We start from the raw sequence: 21,808 nt of genomic DNA, 5'->3' as shown, positions 1-21,808 counted from the left end.
TAGGAGTGGGAAAAGAAGCCTTGTTCCATAGCACTTCTGGTCCTCAAACCCCTAAGTCTCTTCAGCAGAGAGCCCCATTATGCTCTGAGGACTGCCTCGGCTTGCCTCCCCTACACCATGCTCAAAAATCCTTCCGTCTTGGTCCATCCTATCAGGAAGAGGAGACCAAGCTCCTTGCCAATACCAATATTGCTTAAGCCCTCAAGCCCATGTCCTCTTCAGTCATTTTTTTGGGTCTCTGTACTCTTTACTCTTTCCCTATCTAGACTACTTTTACACTAACAAGTACTAACAAGTACTGAACAAAAATTTCATCTAGCATCATCCTTTGCAAATGTCTTCCTTTTGTCTCTTTCCCTTCATTGTCATTCTTTTATTCAAATAACAATCTTCAGTGGCTTTCTAGTGACTCTAGGTCCTGGCATTTAAAAACCTTCACAATTGATTTTCAACCTATCCAGCCACATCTCACAGATAATTGCATTCCAGAAGGATCAAGAATGTTCCCTGAAGTCAAGATTTCATCTTTTGCTTCCATGCCTTAGCATGGGCATCTGCCATATTTAGAGCCATTCTTTCCATTTCTCAGAATCTTCAACTTCCTTTAAGGATCAGCTTAAGAGCCAAGAAGACCTTTGTGATTCTCTTCTTCTAAACCCTTTCTACTCCTGCCCCATGAGCTTTTCCCCTCTTCCTCAGATTATTTCATTAACATTTTATTCCTCTTATTAGAGATTATGAATTCCTTAAATATAAGAGATGACTTTGTATTATTTCTATAGCTAATGTAGTACATATAAGCAAGAACGTGATGATTCTATTATATGTTTGTTTGTTTTTTTTTGATCCTGATTTTAAAATCTCCAGATTTCAAATATTTCAGGGATCTTAGACCCAAACTTTAATTCTAGCCTTCTCTGGCATAACTCTCCTATATGTGTGACTTGACTCATCTTTGAATTGATTGTTTAGTCAGGGAATTGGACAAGATAACCTTCTCTGAACCAGCCCCAAGATTTACTACTTTTGTAACTTTGCTTTCCCTCTGTCTTCCTTGGATCATTTGAAATTGTGCCATTAAAAGCCTCCAAAATGGTCAGAAGGCCACTAAGAGGTAGGAGAGCATGAAGGTGGAATATAACATTCTGCTGAACATGATTAATCTATTTGTTACTTTTGCCAAACTGCTTTTTTTCCTCTTCATTTTATGGTCTTTTGTTATAAGGGATAATTATTTGGATGGGAGATAGGAAAGGTTATATGGGAAAAAGAAATTGATATGAAAACAAGAGATAAGATTTAAAAGAGCCTTTGTGAAACCGCTAGGTGAATCTTGGGGAATTTTCCTTCCCATTAAGTTTAGAAATTTATCCTCTTTGCTCATATATTACAAAGCCAAGGATGTTTAAAATGATTGTGAAGTTATACTTATTATTTTGAAATAAAAAATCTGAAGACTTGGATTAATTTAGGATCACCTAGATTAAATGAACCCTACAAAAATGAAATCTTGTTTAGGGGTATTTTTTGTTTTAATAGCAGCAGCAGTATTGATTGTAGTCTTCATCTAGTACTTGTAGTTTGGTTTCTGAAGAATTAAGGCTGAGGGCCACTTAAAGGCACTGGGTCCTTAAGCTTTTTAAAACTGCCATTGTGCATAGAATAATACTATCTTGAGTGCTAGTTCCTCAGTGGATTTGGAGGGAACAAAACAGAACTTGATCAAGAGTCTATTGTGTGCAAAAAAAGAGGGTCTTGGTAATAATCTATTAATATGAATTTGCTCCAATCATCATACTTTTATGAACATTTTTTCTGGTACATGTCTGTAGAATTGTTTTTATGTTTAATGTAATAATCTATCAAGGAATGTAGACATATCAGAGACTTAATAAGAAATATTGAGGACAAAGCTTTGGAATCCTTGGTTATTTTAAATTGTGACTCATTTAATTTCTGTTTCTAAATAATTTTACTTTAGTTCTATTATTTCCTTATTTTGGTATGTAAAGCTGAAGATGTGTACAAGTTTCTTCATTTATATTTCTCAAATAGTTTTTAATTGATTTGTGACTAGTATGCTATTCTTTGTTAACTAACTTGGTAGTATTTCTCTACCATGACATTTATCTGTTTTTAGGAGCTTGTGGTTATATTATCAGGTTATTTGGGTGTTTCCTTCTCTCTTATTTCTTAAATATACTCCTTTGGGAGGGTATATTTCTCCTACATACCACATCTTCCAGTGAACCACCTTCTAACTCAACTTTTCTTGGTTTTCCTATGTATTCTCATTTGGGGAAGGAGTTAGGGGACAGGGGCAGAATTTATTTCTTCCCAATTTTTAGAAATTTGGATATTAACATGATGAGTAAATTGTTATTTCTGAGAGAGGTCACATTCATGCCAGTTAAGATTCTTCTTGCCCTTCTGCAGCTTCTGAAAGGAACAAAGACAAAGACACTGATGTATATGTTGGGAATGTAAGTGAAAGCTATATTGGGCTGTATATTAAAGAAGGCAACACCTTGGATTTTTTTTTGGTTGTTAGGTATGGTAGTAAGATTGGAGTATAAAGGCTTATGAATATGATTTTAAGACATTGTATACTTTTAAAAACAAATCAGTAAGGTGTTGTCTAATATGATAAAAACTCATCGCTCAGAATTTCTTGGAAGAATATTCATTTTGACTGTAGAGCTGCTACTGATTTTTTTTTTTAATAACTTTTTATTGACAGAACCCATGCCAGGGTAATTTTTTTACAGCATTATCCCTTACACTGACTTCTGTTCTGATTTTTTCCCCTCCCTCCCTCCACCTCCTCCCCCAGATGGCAAGCAGTCCTTTACATGTTGAATAGGTTATAGTATATCCTGGATACAATATACGTGTGCAGAACCAAACAGTTCTCTTGTTGCACAGGGAGAATTGGATTCAGAAGGTATAAATAACCCGGGAAGAAAAACAAAAATGCAAGCAGTTTATATTCATTTCCCAATGTTCTTTCTTTGGGTGCAGCTGCTTCTGTCCTTCCTTGATCAATTGAAACTGAATTAGCTCTCTTTATCGAAGAGATAGATCCACTTCCCTCAGAATACATTCTCAAACAGTATTGTTGTTGAGGTATATAATGATCTCCTAGTTCTGCTCATTTCACTTAGCATCAGTTCATGTATGTCTCGCCAGTCCTCTCTGTATTCATCCTACTGGTCATTTCTTACAGAACAATAATATTCCATAACGTTCATATACCACAATTTATTCAGCCATTCTCCAATTGATGGGCATCCATTCATTTTCCAACTTACAGGGCTGCCACAAACATTTTGGCACATACAGGTCCCTTTCCCTTCTTTAGTTCCGAGCTACTGATTTTTTAAAAATTTAAAATCATATAGTTATTTTTAAAAATATTTACCATTCTCTTACCAAAAGTAAGGAAATAACTTTTGAGATTTATTTTTTTCTCTTGAATTTGTTTGAATCAGATCTTGAATCTCTTTAAATCAGAGAATCATTATTCTTTTTTGTATTAGTATTGTAGATTGGAAAATTCCTATGGCCATTTCTCTGAATCTAATTCCTTTGTTTATTCAAGTCTAAGATTTTTTTTTTTAACTGGTTTTTTAGAATTCCTTCCCTTTCAAGTGCTCTTATTATTGTTAATTTTTTATAATCTGCCATCTCTTGTTAGCCCAGAGATTGATTGTAAATTAGCCTGAGTCTGTAGTGTGTGTGTGTGTGTGTGTGTGTGTGTGTGTGTGTGTGTACGTGTGTGAACTTGTTACTCAGTTGGAACTAATGATATTGACATCTTGTATCCAGTTGTTTAGGGGAACTATATCATGTTTGCTGTTGAATGTGACCTAAAGAGAACTGAAGAACAGAAGGGAATTAAAGATGTATTTTGTTATTTTTTTCTCAAATTTCATGTTAGGCATCTGAAGAAGCCTCCCTCCGGGCATTGGAAAGTTTAATGACAGAGTTTTTCCATGATTGCACAACCAATGAACGAAAACGTGAAATAGGTAAGATTATTACATGAATTTAATGTGATTATAAGCATCCATTTTGTGAGAAAGGGCTAGTCAGATAGGCACCAACTGCTGATCCCATCTATTCCCTAGAACTCTACTGTTTTGTTTTAGCTTTCCTAATGTTCTCCAATATCTGCAGTACATACTGTTCTTTTCTATTGTCTGTGGAAAAATTCCTGTTCTTTTTAGTTTTAGCCAAAATGATGTTACAGTTTTAAAAAAGAAAAAAGATTGGGATAAAATGAAACAATCATGGGGCACTAGTTCTTTTTCCCTTTGCTAAAATCTAACGTTTATGATAAAGATGCTCAGACTTCCAGCCCAAGATAGATTTTGATTAGTCTTTCTCCATGTGGGAGATTCCTTGTCTCTTTTTAGAACATGTTGCTGCTGCTTATGTTTAGGTTCTCTTGTGGAGCTAGAGCATAAAACATTTTTATGCCTGCCTGTAGGCAATATTTGCACTTGTGTGATATTAGCTCTTGAAGATATTGAATCTTCACTGTTGCTTATATACCTTGACTTATGGCAGAAATTTATTCTGTGGAGAGGAGAATTTTCTGACATTTAAAATGTGCTTTTATTAAAAAAAAATACTTCCAGTAAACATTAAAATCCCTATTATATACCAACCACTGTGACAGACACTGATGATACAGAGACAAAGTTGGTATGGTTCCTGCCCTTTTGAGGGAGATAATGGGCATATATAAAAGGATATAAAAAAATAAAAATAAAACAACTTGGGGGGAAGGACAGTAGGAGTTGAGGAGGGAAAAGTAATCAGATTTCAAATAGAAGGTAATGCTTGAATTTAGTCTTGAATGGAACAAATTGCTGAAAAATCCTGAAGTTGAGAGACAACTTATCACTTCTGAGGAACTTAGCCAGTTTGACTGGCGTGCAAGAAGTGCAGGAATGCTTAACAAGGCAGGAAAGGTAGATTGAAGCCAGATTGTGAGGGGGTTTTAAATGATGAACGGAGGAGATTGTATTTGATCCTAGAGGTGATATAGAGCCACTTTAGCATTTTGGCAGTTGTGTGACAGCTGGATTGGAGAGGAGACAAAGTATGTCTGTTGCAGTACTTCTTATGAAAGGTGGGATGGAGAGTGTGTGTGAGAAGGGGTCTGAATTAATATGGTGGTGGCTTTGAACAGAGAGAAGATGGTTGGGAGAGATGCGAAGATAAGACTTGTTGAGAATTGGCAATTGATTTTAGTCCCTTTTTATAAAGGGACATGTTTAATGCTAGATATTTCCCCTCTTTGTGGCATGAGAAGTATTAAATTCCTATGTTCTGATCTCTTGAACTTATGTTGACTTGAATAATGCTGTTGTACTTTTGCTTTCTTTTTATTATTGCTTAATCATATTTAATTTCCTTATTTGTGACTTTAGAAATAGAATCTTATTAACATATCCATGCTTTAGTATAATTCTGAAGAAACTAAGGAAGTGATTGTTGTGAATGTCTGATTAAGTGCTCACAGGGAAGGGACAGGGTTTCTAAATAAAGTTATAAAAACATCTATTTTTAAATATTAATTTATTATTATATGATTATATATTATATATCATTATTTATTTATTAACATTATTTCTATTAAAACAATATTTTTTATTCCCATTCTTTATAGCTATCACTTGTTGACTTTGAGCTGGAGAACTCCTTACTTTCCCTTTGATTAGAATCAATGTTATTTTAGCCCCAAAATAGATTTTAGAAAGTCACAATTTAAGTGAATATCCTCATTTTATAGATGAGGGAATAGGGGCTTAGGGAAAGATTGAGATTACTCAAAATTATTATATAGCTAGCTAGTGACAGAGATTTTTAGTCTAGTATACTATCTGATTTCTAAAGCAGGTATTCTTAACCTGTGGTCTGTGACTACATTTTAGGGATTCTTTAATACTATAGGAGAAGAATTTCCTTCAGTTAGAAATGTAGGCAGCAAAACATTCTCAGAGGGGTCAATAGACTTCACCAGACTTATTCATGACACAAACAAAAAAGTTAACTTCTTCTCTAAAGTTTATGGAAATAGTCTTAGAAATATAGGCTGTCTCCTTTTGCCATTCTTGTCAATCTGTCTTTTCCTTTTCTCCCCGGGTACAGCCTAGTGTAAGCTTTCATTAGTACTTTATAGAAAGATCTCAGTGGTTCCTTATTTTATATTGAATAAAATCTTGATATTTGAGGCTTTCTATAGATTGTATCCTCTCACATTTTTACAAAACTCTTGTATTCCTTTCAATGTGTATTCCATTCTAGTTATATGCTAGGCCTCTTAGATTCATCTAGTATTTTTTCCTATCTTTTAAAAAAATATTTAAACCAAATTTAAATTTTAGCAGTTAACTAAAATCTTTTCTTTATTCCTCCCACCCTATCCCTGTTGAAAAAAAAAAGAAAAACAAAGTCCTTATACCAAATGTGTATAGTCCAGCAAACTAATTTCCACATTGTTCAAAAAAAATTATCTTGTCTGATCCATTATTTGTCAGGATGTAGATAATGTATTTTATCATGAGTCCTCTGGAATTGCCACAATATCCTTGTGCATTCCATTGCATATTCCTATTCACATGTAGTTTTGTTTTTTGAAATTTTGCACATCATTTTTTTTAAACCTAATTTAAATGTCATGTTCTTCTTGAAATTTCTTTATTTCTAATCCCAACTCCTTAAAAGTTATTTCTTTTCTCTTATATTTACCTTCTTGCATGAACAACATATTAAGGCTCTTTAATTTTTATCAGGTGTCACTTAGATAAGCTAGAGAGCCATACTGAAGCCCTTGTAGATTAAGGATCACAGAGCTGGTGTCAGAGAATAGATTTGCTCAGAATCACCACAGGTATGGTCAGAGACTGACTGATCTTCCCAATTCCAAGCCTAAGTAAGTGGCATGGTGGATAGAGTACTGGATTTGGAGTCAGGAAGAGCAAGTTCAAAAGTAACTTAATAGTTATATAAACCAGGGTTTTTTTACAGTAATCTTTTGATTCTGTTCTAATATTTCTTGATGTCTTGAGTCATTGATTTTTGTTTCATCTGTTCTAGGTTTTGGGAAGTCTGTTTTTTGGGTCAGATTTGACCCAACAATCTGAACTTTTTTCCTTTCAATTTTTTTCTGAGTTTTAAATTTTAATTTCTTGTTTTATTTCTTTTAGGTATTTCTATAGTCTTTGTGCTTCTTTTTTCTCTACTTGTAGTTATTCTAGATGCAGGAGTCCTCAAACTTTTAAAATAGGGGACCAGTTCACTGTCTCTCAGACTGTTGGAGGGCCGGACTATAGTAAAAACAAAAACTTTGTTTTGTGGGCCTTTAAATAAAGAAACTTCATGGCCCTGGGTGAGGGGGATAATCGTCCTCAGCTGCCGCATCTGGCCTGCGGGCAGTAGTTTGAGGACCCCTGACTAGAGTTTGATTTGCAGTAGTTTTTGATACCAGTTGATAACTTTTACAAATGTACCCATCTTTTCAGCTTTATCTACTAAGTTGGAGCTTTGGACTAAAGCTGCTCCTCGCCCTGCTAGTATCTGGTGATTAGCAATGTTTGGTTTCACCCTAAGGCCTATGTCTCCTTGCTGGCATTAGGCCTTCCTGAGTCTTTTGAAGCGCAGAGTGCTGGCTTTTAGGGTCTTCTCTGGCATCTTTAGGACTGAGTGTTTTGGGAACTAGGAGACTTGGTCTGACCACTGTGGCACCATTGCAGGTCTTCTGGGCTTTCTAAGCACTGCAGGCCTCTCTCAGGAGACTCCTCCACGGCTAATGCTTCTGAATTGTAGGCTACAGGTGTCTCACTTTTCTTGGCCCTTGCTGTGCCTTGGAGGGTTGGGGAATTGTGGCTTTCCTTTTGCGATTGGACTTCCTGCTGATTTTTTTGTTTGGTACGGAGTGGAAATGCCATTTGTACTTTCTTGTATTTAAAAAGCAAACAAACTTATTTTGACTTCCAAATTTTCTTCTCTCACTCATTGAGGCAGGCAATATGATGCTTATTATACATGGACCTTGTGTGAACTTAAGGCTTTTATTACAGTTGGTAATAAAATAATAAGTAATAAGCTTACTGCTTATTCATTTATCCATTTGTCAGGAAATCCAGAGGCAGGATTTCAATTTGAATCTGTCCTGACTCAAAATCTAGTGATATTTTTCATTCTATCATGCTGTGTGCTTTTTTAAGTAAATATATACTTCAGGATGTTTTTGTATATTTCCTATCTCTTTACTGTATTATAAACCCATTCATTCCTTTATCAGCCAGCATTGAAAAAGCAAGTAATATGTGTAAAGCAATAAATAAGATTCCTGCCCTTGCAAAATTCATAATAATTTAGCAGGAGGGGGGATATAATACATAAATAACAGTATACAGTTTTATAAGATAACTTGTAAATAGATAATACATGTATGAGAGGTTAAAAGTACAGTAGAAAAGATGTTACAGGAGCCTTTTGCTAGTGGCTGCTGAGTGATATGGGAGTCCCCTGTTAGCTGCTGGGCATCTAATTCTGACCAGCAGAATAGATTCCTTCCTGTGAGAGGATGATAATAGGAGGAGACTTAGAGGCAGTTGTATTCTCTGACCTCTCTCCTTTTCTCTTGCCTCCAATTTAGTTTTTTTCCAATTCACAGGCAATATCTGCCTCAGTAAAGGCTGATTTGCAGTTCCTTCAAATGTGTTATGATTCACAGCTGTGGAGGCTCTGGTAGAATCGAGCTGCTCTTTCACACTTAGGCATGGTCCTTAACAATTCCCTGTTTTCTGTTTTATGGGAACACGAATATTTTTCCTCCCAACAGCATGGTCAGTAAGTTTGTCCAATACTGTGGAGCGACTGTTATCGGAGTCTGCATGCTGAGGAATGCAAAGGGCACTATCAAAGTCTTTTCCATCCTATTCCTCTGGATGGTTACAGGGTGAGCCAATATAGCAGGTGTTGAATCTTGTGAGATGTCATGCAGGCAAACTTTTTGACAAATGGAGAAGAGGACTGTAGTCAGAACAGGCATTTTTCATAAGTTCATCATTAGTCTCCTGGCTCAGCCCTTTGATGTGTTGGCCCATTTTAATTACCCTGACTGAAAAAGTCTTACTGGGTCTCTTCTTCCTTTCTTTCCCCGTGGGTTACCGAAGAAACTCTCTTGAGAGGATCCTATTCACAAACAGCTCTAGAGCGCTGTTGCTTCTTTGTTTTCTCATGCTTCTTGTGTCCCTGTTCAGGTGCCATTTGTTACAAGAGCCTCATGTTAGTGGCTGCTGGTATCTAATTCTAACCATCAGAATAGATCCTTTCATGTGAGGATGATAATGATAGGAGGAGACGAGAGGCAGTTGTATTTTCTGCACTCTCTCCTCTTCTCTTGCCTCCAATTTATTTCATTCCCAATCCATAAGCAACATCTGCAGCAGTAAAGGCTGATTTGCAATTCCTTCAGGGGTGTTATGATTCACAGCTAGCTGTGGGGACTTTTGAGAATTGACCTGATCCTTTACACTTGGCATGGTCCTTAACAAAAGATGTTTTTTAACTGAAGGGACCTGGCTTTGAGCCAATAATGAGCATCATATTGCTTGCCTCCTCAGTGGGTGAGAGAAAAGAAAATTTGGAAGTCACAATAATAAATTTTTAAGAAAAAATGCAAGAACATGGTTTTGAAGTATTGATTGGATTATTGGAACTAGATGGCTAAGAATTAAGGAAAAGAAGTTGAGGTATTGGGCATAATCTATTTTTGGGGAGTGGAGGAAAAAAATGAACCTGCCTGAGACAATGTCTATAGAGTAGGATTGAAGGAGATTTTAACAATTAAAAAAATTATTGATTTCTTTTCATGTCTGACTAGGTCCATCTCTTCCCCAGTGACTTGTTCTTTGTAACAAAGAGAAAGGAGAAAAAGTACTAAAATACTAAAAGTACTAAACTAAGAACAGAGCTCAATCTGACAGTATATGCTGTTTTTATACCATTGGTGTCAAACTCAATTGCAAACAGTGCTATTGAGCTATACTGTGGTTTGCATTTTACTTTAGTTTGAAAATGTAATAATATGTTTCATTGTATTTTTATTTTGTCAAATATTTCCCAATAACATTTTAACCTAGTTTAGCTGCAGAGTCTTGCAAGCCACATATTTGATACCTCTTTTTTATAGTAAGTCTTTCACCTCTGCAAAGAAAGGGAAAGAGTTTTCCCTTAATTTTCCCTAAACATTTTCTCATCTTTTTTATGGGGCTAATTTTGGTTATTGTATTTATACATTATTCAATTTCTTTTTTTTTTTTTATGTTTCTATTTATTTTGTTGAAGTTTTTGTGTATATTATTTTCCTGGTTCAGTTTGCTTCATTCTTATCAGTTCATGAGTCTTTCTGTGATTCTCTGAATTCAATGTTCATTATTTCTTATGATATAGCAATTTTTCTTAAATTCATGTATCATAATTTTAGTTATTTCTTAATTAGTGGGCATCTAGTGTTTCTAGTTTTTTACTACATGGTGCTACGTATATGTTTTATTATTCATGGAACCTTTCTTTGACATCCTTTAGCGTAAACCTTGGAATTTGATCTCTCTGTTAAAGGGTAGAGATATTTTAGTTATTCTCTTCAAATAATTCCAAATTGAATTTCAGAATAGTTGGACCATTTCACAGCTTCACCAGCAATATGTTAGCATACTTCAGCATTATTAGTCTCTTCAATATTATGTCCGCCTTTTCTCATCTTTGCCATTTTCTGAGTATGAAGTGAAAGGAACCTTGAGTTGTTTTGATTTTCATTTTTCTTTTTTAAGGTTGTTGAACAGTTTTTCATATAGTTAATAGTTTACAATTCTTTTGAAAACTATTTTTCATATCCTTCGATACCTTATCTTTTAGGGAAAGACTTACTGGTCTTGTGTGAGTTTTATTGTTTTTAAGGTAATTAGATGGTGTAGTGGATAGAATGTTGGGACTCTTCCTTCCACTCCTACAAAATAAACAAATAAATGAGGTGAACTGTGTTGTTGCTGAATTTGTAGGTTCTGACTAGAGTAATAACTTATTTGAATGGTTGTATGAGGAGTTTCAGAAACTACTTAAGACATGTGAAACATAATGATCTAGCACCACAGTAGCTTTTCAGTGCCTATTTAATTACTTTTATTAGCCAAAAAATCTGTAGGTATTTAAGAACCAAAAAAAAAAAAATAAAATTCAAATGTCCCTAATTGTCTCCTATCTTTTTTATTATTGGTATTTTTGTTTCACCTGGGACTTTTTTGGATATTCTTTGATTGTAACATCAGCTATTAAAACAGTCAGTCTTTATTCACCTACCTGTATTTTAAAGAAATTATGTGGGTAGCAGTGAGACAGTATGTGAAATTTAGTAGGCAGAATGCTTGTCCAAGGATCTGTACAGAAAAAAAAAATTTTTTTTGGTTGTAGGGCAAAGGTATATTAATGCTTACCTGGACTAGAGCCTTCTTTCATTCAATATGTAGTCAGAATTTTCTGAAGAGTGTAGGAAGAGAATTTTCTATTAAACTTATATATTATGGAAGCTATGTGGGGAAAATTATTTGGGAGAAAAAAATTATCTAGTATTAAAATAGATATATGAAATTTTATGATTTTTTTTTGACATTTTAATTTTTCCAGAGGAGCTTCTGAATAATTTTGCTCAACAGATTGGAGCCTGGAGATTCTGCCTCTATTTTCTCTCTAGCACACGGAATGACTATGTAATGATGTATAGTTTAACGGTTTTTGAGGTAAGGTTTCAAACAGTTCTTTTCACAAAATTTGTATTTACTTTGCCTTTGATATTATTTAAGTAATAGTATTTCCTATTGGAAGTCTAGCTTTTGTAAACACATGGTTATAGGACCTTTGTTTAAATACCATTGTAAGGCCACTGGAATCTTTTCTAGTCAGTGGGGAACAATAGAAGCTGAGGGTAAGTAACTTTGGGAATAGTTAGGGTTTATGTGAGCATTTAATCATAGTTTTGGTTTAATTCTTCCCAGATTTTCCTGTGGCTAACCCAACATTTTAAATTTTAAGATGATTCATACTTTATAATAGACAAGCAGTCTCACTGTTTTAGTTTTGTGACAATTTTAATATTTTAATCTGCACATTTTAAGGAAATCAGTAAACAGGCAAAGTATAAGTGCTATGATTCTGTGGCAAATTTAGTACGTACTTTTCAAATTATTCAGCATTGGGTATCATATAGTATGGTCTAGGCATAGTCTTGCATGCCTTTGCTATGGAGTGAGTGTTGTTTCCATTTTACAATGGAAAAAAGATAGTAGATGAATAGCAGCTTCATATACTGTTCATTCCTAAATCAAATGCTAAGTTGAAGGCCATTGTATTTCATCTACTTTGGAAAATATTCAAATAGAAGTTCTACAGCTTCTAATTATAAATCAAATTTTTAATAAGCTTTCTCAATCTTAAATTTTTTCAGATAAGAAAACAGATTTTGTTTAGTGATTAAAATCAGTTATTTGCATATGTGTTTTACTAATATAAAGGGTATATTCTCTTTGTCTTGTAGAATCTGATCAATAAAATGTGGCTGGGAGTCCCATCCCAGGATAAGATGGAAATCCGAAGCTGCCTGCCCAAGCTCCTTCTAGCTCACCACAAAACCTTACCTTATTTTATCCGAAACAAACTCTGCAAAGTTATTGTTGATATTGGCCGCCAAGATTGGCCTATGTTCTACCATGACTTTTTTACAAACATTTTACAGGTAAGAATAAGCCAAAGGAAGTCTGATGAACCATTTCAGGAGTTTTGATATCCTGAGAAACTTGTTAATAATAAGTTATTTTCTTCTTTACTTCTGGACAACTTTCAAGTTGACTTCTTAACTTTTCTTGTTGACATGTAAAGAAGTTTTAAGATTAAATATTTTAGGAATATATCAGCAAGATTTGTGTGTAAGACAAGTTTTTATTTTTAGTGTGAAAATTTTATTAGGGAAAAAAATCTATTAAAAAGGTTATCTCTCGATAAATAATAGTTCCTTTCAATTCATGTAGTAGGCATTGGAAAGAGTTTGAAGTAAGCATTGTTTCAGCTGAGAATAATGTGCAAAAAATAGATGGGAAATTTACTGGATTGCTTCTGTAAGTAACATTAGAGTCTTAAAAAATACATCGTTTCTTCTTTTAGTCATGGAAGAGAGTGGCCAGAGTAAATAAATAATAAGGTGTCCAGTAGAAGACTTATAATAATAATAATAATAAATAAGACTTATTCAGTAGTTTATGAGTAACAGTAGGTGAGAGTCTCTCCAATGTAGAATGGCCTCAGGCATATGTGTTTGGCATTTTCAAAAAAACCAACCAAATAATGGAATGTCTAGTAGTTAGGATTTTAAAACTTTCAAACTAAAAGTGTGCTTGTCCACCATTTTATTTATCTTTTGTATCTTAAGATATCTAGGGAACAGCTTTTGATTTTCTTCTAATATTTCTTGCTATCTAATGGAGTTACGGATTTCAGTTTTATATATTCTGGTTTCCAAGAATTCTATGTACATCAGACACCTTTTGACTGGAAATCCTGTCAGTATTTCTCAGTCAGTAGAGAAGCTAACTTAGAATTTGGTTATCTCTCTGAAAAAATCACTAACCTTTTTCTGTTGCTCTATCTTCTTTACCAATTTCCCTTTTTCACCTTGCTTAATTTCAGCAAATATTTTTCATATGTTTATTGGGTTAAGTACTGGGCAAAAGACATGAACACAACTAACTATATAATAGTGGTGTTAAACTCACAGAAATGGGGACACTAATTCATACATAAGCGTCCCTGCAGGCTGCATATCAAGCTAGTTTTAAATTTAATGTTACCTATGTTTTATCACTTTTAAAATTTATTTTGTTAACTGTTTTCCCAATTACATTGTAGTCTGTGTCAGGCTGCAGTTGGAATATTGCAGGCTGTGGGCCTTGTATGTTTTTGTCTTTGCTTTATAACATTACATAAGTGCATTTGGGAGTTCCAAAACAAAATGTTGTTACGCAACTTCTAATGGGGGAAATGTCCTTATAGTCCTGGACTTTTTATCAGAGGTTTCATGGAGGAAGTAGTTTAAATGAGTATTTAGCTGAAAAGAGAGAGTGTGTGTCAGGGTTAGTGAAGAGAATAAAGGCATATAAGTAAAAAAGTGTATAATCAGAGTGGCTGAGCATAATAATTCTAGTTTAACTGTACTATAGAGTTCATTGAGGGGAGTGTTATGAAATAAAGATAAGAAGGTAAATTTTTCCAGGTTGTATAGAAACTCTTAAATGCCAGAAAAAGAAATTTGAGTTTAATTCACTAGGCAAAAAAGAGCCACTGAAGATTTTTGAATATAGCAATCTCATTATTCAATTCATTTATAAATAAGATTGTTTTTGACAGTAATATCAATGGAGGAAGGAATATCTATTAGAGTAATATAATAATCTGCTCAGTAATAAGGGGCTATTGTAGTAGGACATGGAATTCAAGATATCTTTTTTTTTTAATTGAAATGTCTTTTAAACAGTTGTAAATAAAGACTTTAAAACTTCTGCCTTTGTAACTTTAAATAAATTTAAAATATTTGTGGTGTACTGGGATAAAAAACACAGTATTTGGGAGTAAGGAGACAGATTTTAGTTTCACTTTTGCCCCTAAATAGCTTTGTAATTTTGAGGAAGTCACTTTACTTCTCTGTATTTGTTTTTTCATGTATAAAATCATACTAAGATCATACTAAACTTTAAAATTCTGTGATTGGTTAGTATTTAAGATATGCAAGGAAAGACTTCTGCTTAATTACTGGCATTCCTGGTGATGAAGCAAAAATTTTTATCAGTTATAATTGCAGCAAAGCAAAACCGGTTTTACAGTCAACTTGGTTATCATAAAATCTTTTCAGTCAATCTACTAAAAGTTTTTCTGGTCTAGTTTTGAGTCATGTTTGAGTTTTCCATTTAAGTTGTATATCTTGCCAAATTGTTAGTAGTTGGTTAATGCTAATGAAGAGTCTTAGCATAAAGGAACCTAATTCTCTCTACTTTAGTCCTCATGCCCAGGACAGCTAGACGCATTTCATTTGGAGAGCTCTCATTGTTTGAAAGATTTTTTTTTTCTTGTATCAAATTTAAATCTACCTCTTTGGGCTCAAGAGGAACAAATCTACTTCTCTAACTGAAAGCTCTTTAGATTCAGTTTTTATGTACATGAATTAATCCTCATTTGGAATGATTAATATGTTTAATGGATTTTATTTGAAAATTGAGAATCACAGTCCCAGGGGATGAAAAGGGATATCAGAGGTCCCTGAGTTCAGTCTGTTATCTGGATCAAAGTCTTGATTGTAATGTACATAACAATGCCATTTAGCCTTGGCTGTAAGACCTATCAGTCCATTCTACTATTGGAAAGTTTTTCTGTACATCAAGACTAAATTTGCCTCTGTAACTTTTTTCCTTTTGATTTCAGTTTCATCTTTTGAGATGAAGCAGAATAATAAGTAAAAGTATTTCTTTTGTTTGGTAGTGAAGAAAACTATAATTTAGCTAAATCTTCTTTTCTTCTGCAGTTTAAATATTCCGATTTTGACTTTTTGCCAATATGATTGTTTGGAGTAAGAGGCAGATTCCACAGCTCCCAAATATCTACTTCAGCAAAATTCTGAAATTTATATTAGAAAGAATAAAAATCAGGTATTCAAATGGGAAACTAGAGTAACTGTAACTCCTTCCAATTCAGAACTTCACAAGAGTCATCCAGAAGTACATGGGCAATAAAAAAAAGTACCTATTCAGGCAGCCATTATTAGTATAGAATGAGCTCTTAGCATGACTAGAAGTAAGACACATGTAACTTACAGGGCTTTTTATGTAACACCCATAAGAAGGCTTCAGGGTGGTTAAAGAGTGTGGAGCTGTAAAGCCCTGGAAAGTGATATTGATCAGGGACTACCCAGCGACCTGCAGGGTGCTACAGTGATGAGACTAGATTGCCAATGAGTTACTGTAGTTTTTAGTTTGAGATATTAGGTGCCCAGAGTCTCCAAAGCTGAGAAGATCCTGAATTCTGAACTTTGAAGAGCTAAGGAAGTCTAATCCAGGGAAGTGGAGGTCGGTAGAGGAATTCAGGGGAAATGAGGGCATGATCAAATAAAGCCAAACCACCCCAACTAAAAACTAAAGTGGAAGATGGGGAGTAGAGGTGAACCTGATCCTGGAATGAAACTCTAGTTCAGGAAAATTAGAGAAATAGAGTTGGTTAAATCAAAACACTGAGTAGAATTAAATTAAAAATTATATCAAATCTATAGATTTCACCAAAAGACAAAGTAACTTTATAAAAACTGCAAGCAGACTCAAAGGATAAATTAGATTCTCACTACAGCCTATAAGTAAAAATTTTGATAAATTCTGTAGAAAAAAGAGTTAGTAGGAGAATAAAAAATACCTTGGGTTAGACTCCCCTAGATCTTTAAAGCTTCTGTTCCTGGGGTTTCAAGAATTCTGTCCTGAGCTTTTAAATTATGATGGGATGTGATAAGCCTTAGCCAAGAAATAGACTTCCTGAAAATTAAAACAGATCAACAAATGTCTCCACAAAACAGTAAGAAAATGCTAGAGTAATACTAGGAAAATACTAAAATAATAATCAAAAGATTGAAAAATAATAAATGAAAATGTAAGATATCTGATCAAAAATAACTGACTTGGAATGCAGATAAAGGAGAAATAATTTAAGAATCATTAAATTTTCTGAAACCATGCTAAAAAACAAAAAAAACTATATTTCAAGAAATCATTAATGGAAGTTGCTTCATTCTATTAGATATGTAAGGCAAAGTACATATAGAAGGAATCCATTGATCATATCCTAAAAGGTATCCCAAAGAAAAACTCCAAGAATATAGTCAATATCCAGGGCTCCTATAGTAAAGAAAAAATACTGCAAGCATCTAGAAAGAAGGAGTTTTCAAGGAAGCATAGTCAGGATCACACAAGTTCTGGCTGCTTTAACTAAGAGTGAGATGCGATCTTGGAATGCAACATTCTGAAAAGCAAAAAGGAGAGGCTTATAGCCAAGAGTAAGTTCCCTTGAAAAATTGAGTATAATCTTAAATGGAAAAAAATGACTTTTATTGGAAATAGAGTACATCCAGGCATTTCTCATGAAAAGAGTGAAGCTAAGAAAAAACTTTGAAGTGCAAAGAGAAAAATTCAGAGTAACTCAATGATTTGTTGGAGCAGTTGGAAGGAGTTGTAAGTTGATGTAGTGCCAACATTCTAATGGGGAAGGAGAGACAAGCGTGTTTTCAGAAACTTAATGATTTTAAAGGATTTTGAGGAGGATTATATAAGAAAAACAGATCTTAGGAGAAGATTAGTTCTGTTTTGAGAATATGAAGATTGAAAGAGAAGGGAAGGTAAAAGGAAGAATACACACTATTATAGAAAGGAGGAAGGAATGGGGAGAGGCTGTATGTGGCAGGGTCTGTTTCTTGTGATTTGTGTGTATAAGACTATGGAGAGGAAGGCAAGAGAGAATAGACATCAGATAGGCTTTATTCTTTTTTTTTATATTAATATTTTAATTATCCCTAGTTTCATGCAAAACAGTTTTTTACATTTGTTTTAAAAACTTTGAGTTCTAGATTATTTTTCTTTTTCCTCATCCCCCCATGTGAAGGCACATGTGAAGTTATGCAAAATATTTCCATAAAATTGTTTATGAAAGAAAACATAGATCTCTCCCTACTCCCCTCCCCCAAAAAGCCCTCAGTAAAAAACAATGAAAAAGAAAAGACTATACTAGAATCTGTGTTTAGATACAATGACTTCTATATCTGAGTATGGATAACATTTTTCATCAAAAGTCCTTTAGAGTAGTTGTGCATCATTTAGCAAAGTCATTCACAGATGGTCATCTTATAACATTGCTATTACTTTGTACACAGTACATTTCACTTTGCTTGAGTTCATGGAGGACTTTCCAGTTTTTTTTGAGAGTATCCTGCTTATCATTTCCCAAAGAATAGTAATATTTCATCCTAATCACATGCCACAATTTATTTAGCCATTGCCCAGTTGATGGGCATTTGACTGATGAACCTCATTCTCATTCTTAAATGAAGTGTACCAAGGAGGGTTGAATGGAAACTCCTCCTCCCCTCTTCTCCCCCAACACACACACACACACACACACACACACACACACACACACACACAGAGAGAGTTTGATTTACAAATATATGAAACTCAGTTGGGAAAGAAGTGAGGATATGGAAGGAACAGTATCTTAACATTCTACTATTGCCCTTTAAAACTGTTGGGAAGTGACTGAGCAAATTATGATATATGCATGTTATGGAATATTACTGTGTTGTGAGACATGATAAAATAATTTCAGATAATCCTGGATAATGTGAAGTGATGAATAGTGAATTGAGTAGAACTGGGAAAATAATTTATACAAAGGTAATAATTCTGTAAGGAAAAAAACCTTGGAAATTGGCCAGTTTTATCTGCAGAGGGCCTAGAATGAAGCATGTTACTATCTCACTTCAGTCATATCCTATGCATCTCAGTGATTCTGAATTTCTGTAGGTCATCATCCAAATCTTATTCCTTATCTTCTGCCACCTGATTCTATATTCCTGTCACCTGTCAATCCTTCTACCCAAAGTTCCAACCCTCCCATTTCACTGTGCCCTTTGAAAAACCTGTTCCATAAGGAATAAAATTTCCCTTCATCCTATATCTTTACTTTTCCCAAACCATCAATTTTCCAGATGTTATTGTAATGTGACTCCTTCCTTCTTGAGCCTCCTTGGCCCCCATTCCTAGTATGAGCTGTACCTTTACTTACTCCCTCAGCTTACTGGTTGAGTAGAGGTAGTTGCAATAGTCTTTGCTGCAGGAGCAAAGAACTCACAGATTCTTCCCCTATATAGCTTCATCACTTAGTAATCTTTCCTCCTTTGAAGTTCATGTCCACCACCTAATCAAAGTACTGGCATTTATTGTCTATTGATTCGCCTTCTTTCCTCTTTGAGTTTGTTACCTGGCTCATAATTTTTCTTTCCTCCCTAAACTCTTGCCGCCCTATCAGGGGATTTCAGCATGCACATGGATTCACCCTTAAACATTAACCACTCAGTTCCCCAATCCATCATTTCTCATCTCATTTCAGCTGTATACAAAGATGATTTTACTCTTGATCTTGATGTTACCTACACATGTGCCACCTCTATTTAAGAATTACAAAATCTCTTTATCTGATCATAATCTATTGACTTTCCATTTCTCTCTACCTTCCTTTACTTAACCCTACTCTTCATGCTGACTGTGACCTCTAGTCCCTTGACCCTTCAGTTCTCTCCTAGACTATTTCCTCCATACTCCCACTCTGTTCTTTTCCTTATTTTGACCCTGTGGTAAACCATTTCACTTTTATACTTCCCTCTTCTCTTGAGTTCCTAGCTCTCCTATCATTTCATCAATTGTACCTTTCCTTTGCTTCTAAACAAGTGTTGCTGAATGAAGATATGGATAAAATTCTGATGGGGTTCACACAACTTTGTTAAACAATCTCAACTGGGCCCTCACTGCTGTGAGATAATCCTACTCTTCCTCATCAACCTACATCTTCCTCATCAACCATGCCATTCTTCATAGCTCATCTAAACCTTTTTATCCATCATCAAATATCTGTAGGCTCCTTTTTTACCCTCTCAATTACCTTGCTTAAGATTTTATAGAAAAAAATTGAGATCATTTTGAATGAGTTTCTTCTTACTTATTATCTCATATAACTTGTATGCCTCCTGCCATTATTTCTCCTAGATTCCTGTCCACATGATGAAATGGCCTTACCAAGGCTAATCCTTTTACCTGCTCAAGAAATTCTATTCCATCCATCTTCTCTCAACAGATTGCTTTTTCTGTCTTCTCTAGTCTTAAAACCACTTATTTTTAATCTCTCCCTTTTTACTGACTACTACTCTTCTGCCTGTAAGTCTCCTTCATTCTCAAAACCTCATTTTATCTCTGCTAACTATATGTCTTAACTTATATGTCTTCTATCCTTTGTGGCTAAAGTCCTTGAAAAGGCTGTCTACAATAAAGTACCTCTTCTCTCAAAAAAATTGGTCAAGGAACTAAATAACCGACATTAGAATATAGAATGATAACTCATGTAGGACTAAATGATAAAAGAGCCATAAAAATCCCTTAGCATTTTTTCATCATCATTAAGTGAAAATTCATGGTTTAAATGTATTGCCCTAATAATTAGCCTTTACCTGAATGAAACTTGTCTGTTATAATTTCTTAGGGATAGATTATTTTAGCTTCTAATTTGAGAATTTTGTATTTAAATGAGAAAAATGTGTATGTATTTTGAAAAGCTAGTATTATTCAGAGATAAAATTGTTTTATGTATATGTAACTTTTTTCAGATTAAACTCGCCTGAAACTGAGTTTTACTTTATTTTAATCTGTTTTGTTGAAGTGAAATTTTAGAATTCTTTCCAATCTTTATAAACATTCTTCAAAACTTGTTTGCATTTTGTCTTTTCAGTTGATTCAGTCCCCTTTGACCACTCCCCTTGGACTGATCATGTTGAAAACTACTTCAGAAGAATTGGCCTGCCCCCGGGAAGACCTCAGTGTGGCTCGAAAAGAGGAATTGAGAAAGCTGCTATTGGACCAGGTACAAACTGTACTTGGATTACTTACAGGTAAATGTGATTATAGTTTCCAAAAAAACAACAACAAACCATCCCTCCTGGTGACTCAGAGGCAGCACTGAGAATTTATAAGCCAGTTAACATTTTCCTAAAGTAAAAGCCTTTTTGTTTGCAGTGTATTTGCAGTTCACTTAAAAAAATTTAGATGTAAGGATCTTAAACTCAATCAGGGATATATTATTATATATTTAATATATTAAATCAGAATATATTAAGTGATTTGATTGAAAGGGAGTTTGGTAAAAAAAATGTACTTGTAATATAGTAGAAAGACACTAGAGAGATGTAGTTAAATACATTAGACAATTGAAAAACAAAGGAAGCTCATCTTTCTCAAGGGAAAAGTTTCTATGGAAGAGAAAGCATTCGAATTTAGCTTTAAAGATAATTATCATTCAGTTGACAGCAAATAAAGGAGTGAGGAGGTTAATTTTAGTATATGGAACAGAGAGGTTAGGGAAAGTTCTGAGGTTGCAGAATAATCCATTTGGCTAGCTCATCCACTCTATTAATTAGTCTTCTTAAACTTTTCCTTTTTCTCCCTTTTCTCTGTATATATATATATATATATATATATATATATATATATATATATATATATATACACACACACACACACACACATATACATACATACAATAAGTATACAACTCAAGTTGTATACTCATAATTTTACGATCCTCACGTTCAGTCCATGGAGTTGTGACTCACACAAAGCTTTGCTCTATGTGGAGACTAAAGTGATAGAATTTGAAGCTGGAATGTTAGGGAGAAATGTGCTTGTAAACAAGGATCTGGTAAGCAATAGAGTTTAAATGTAACTCAGTGGTAATCAGTGAGGCTTATGAGAATAGAAGAAGAAATAGTAAATATGTGCATGAGGATCACTTTAAGAGTTGGGAGAAGGAAATAAACTTTTGAAGTTCTTCTAAATCTTGGGTTCTATTACTTCTGAAAGAAGATTTGGGTCTTCTGTAGTGGGAAAATGAGATG

The 21,808-nt window shown here is 34.3% G+C and overlaps 1 protein-coding gene across 3 annotated transcripts in view; it reads left to right on the top strand.

Annotated features, from left to right (window-relative positions):
* Window positions 1-21,808, top strand: part of XPO6 (exportin 6) — a 119,802-nt gene that overhangs the window by 7,921 nt on the left and 90,073 nt on the right. For all 3 annotated transcript variants that reach the window (XM_051988366.1, XM_051988374.1, XM_051988357.1), the window contains exons 2-5: window positions 3,941-4,031; window positions 11,704-11,816; window positions 12,611-12,808; window positions 20,647-20,806. In XM_051988366.1, coding sequence (XP_051844326.1) covers window positions 3,941-4,031; window positions 11,704-11,816; window positions 12,611-12,808; window positions 20,647-20,806 — 562 coding nt within the window. The remainder of the gene's footprint in view (window positions 1-3,940; window positions 4,032-11,703; window positions 11,817-12,610; window positions 12,809-20,646; window positions 20,807-21,808) is intronic.

The sequence above is a fragment of the Antechinus flavipes genome, chromosome 1 (assembly GCF_016432865.1).
Source record: "Antechinus flavipes isolate AdamAnt ecotype Samford, QLD, Australia chromosome 1, AdamAnt_v2, whole genome shotgun sequence".
NCBI lineage: Eukaryota > Metazoa > Chordata > Mammalia > Dasyuromorphia > Dasyuridae > Antechinus > Antechinus flavipes.
This window is presented reverse-complemented; position numbering and strand designations above follow the sequence as displayed.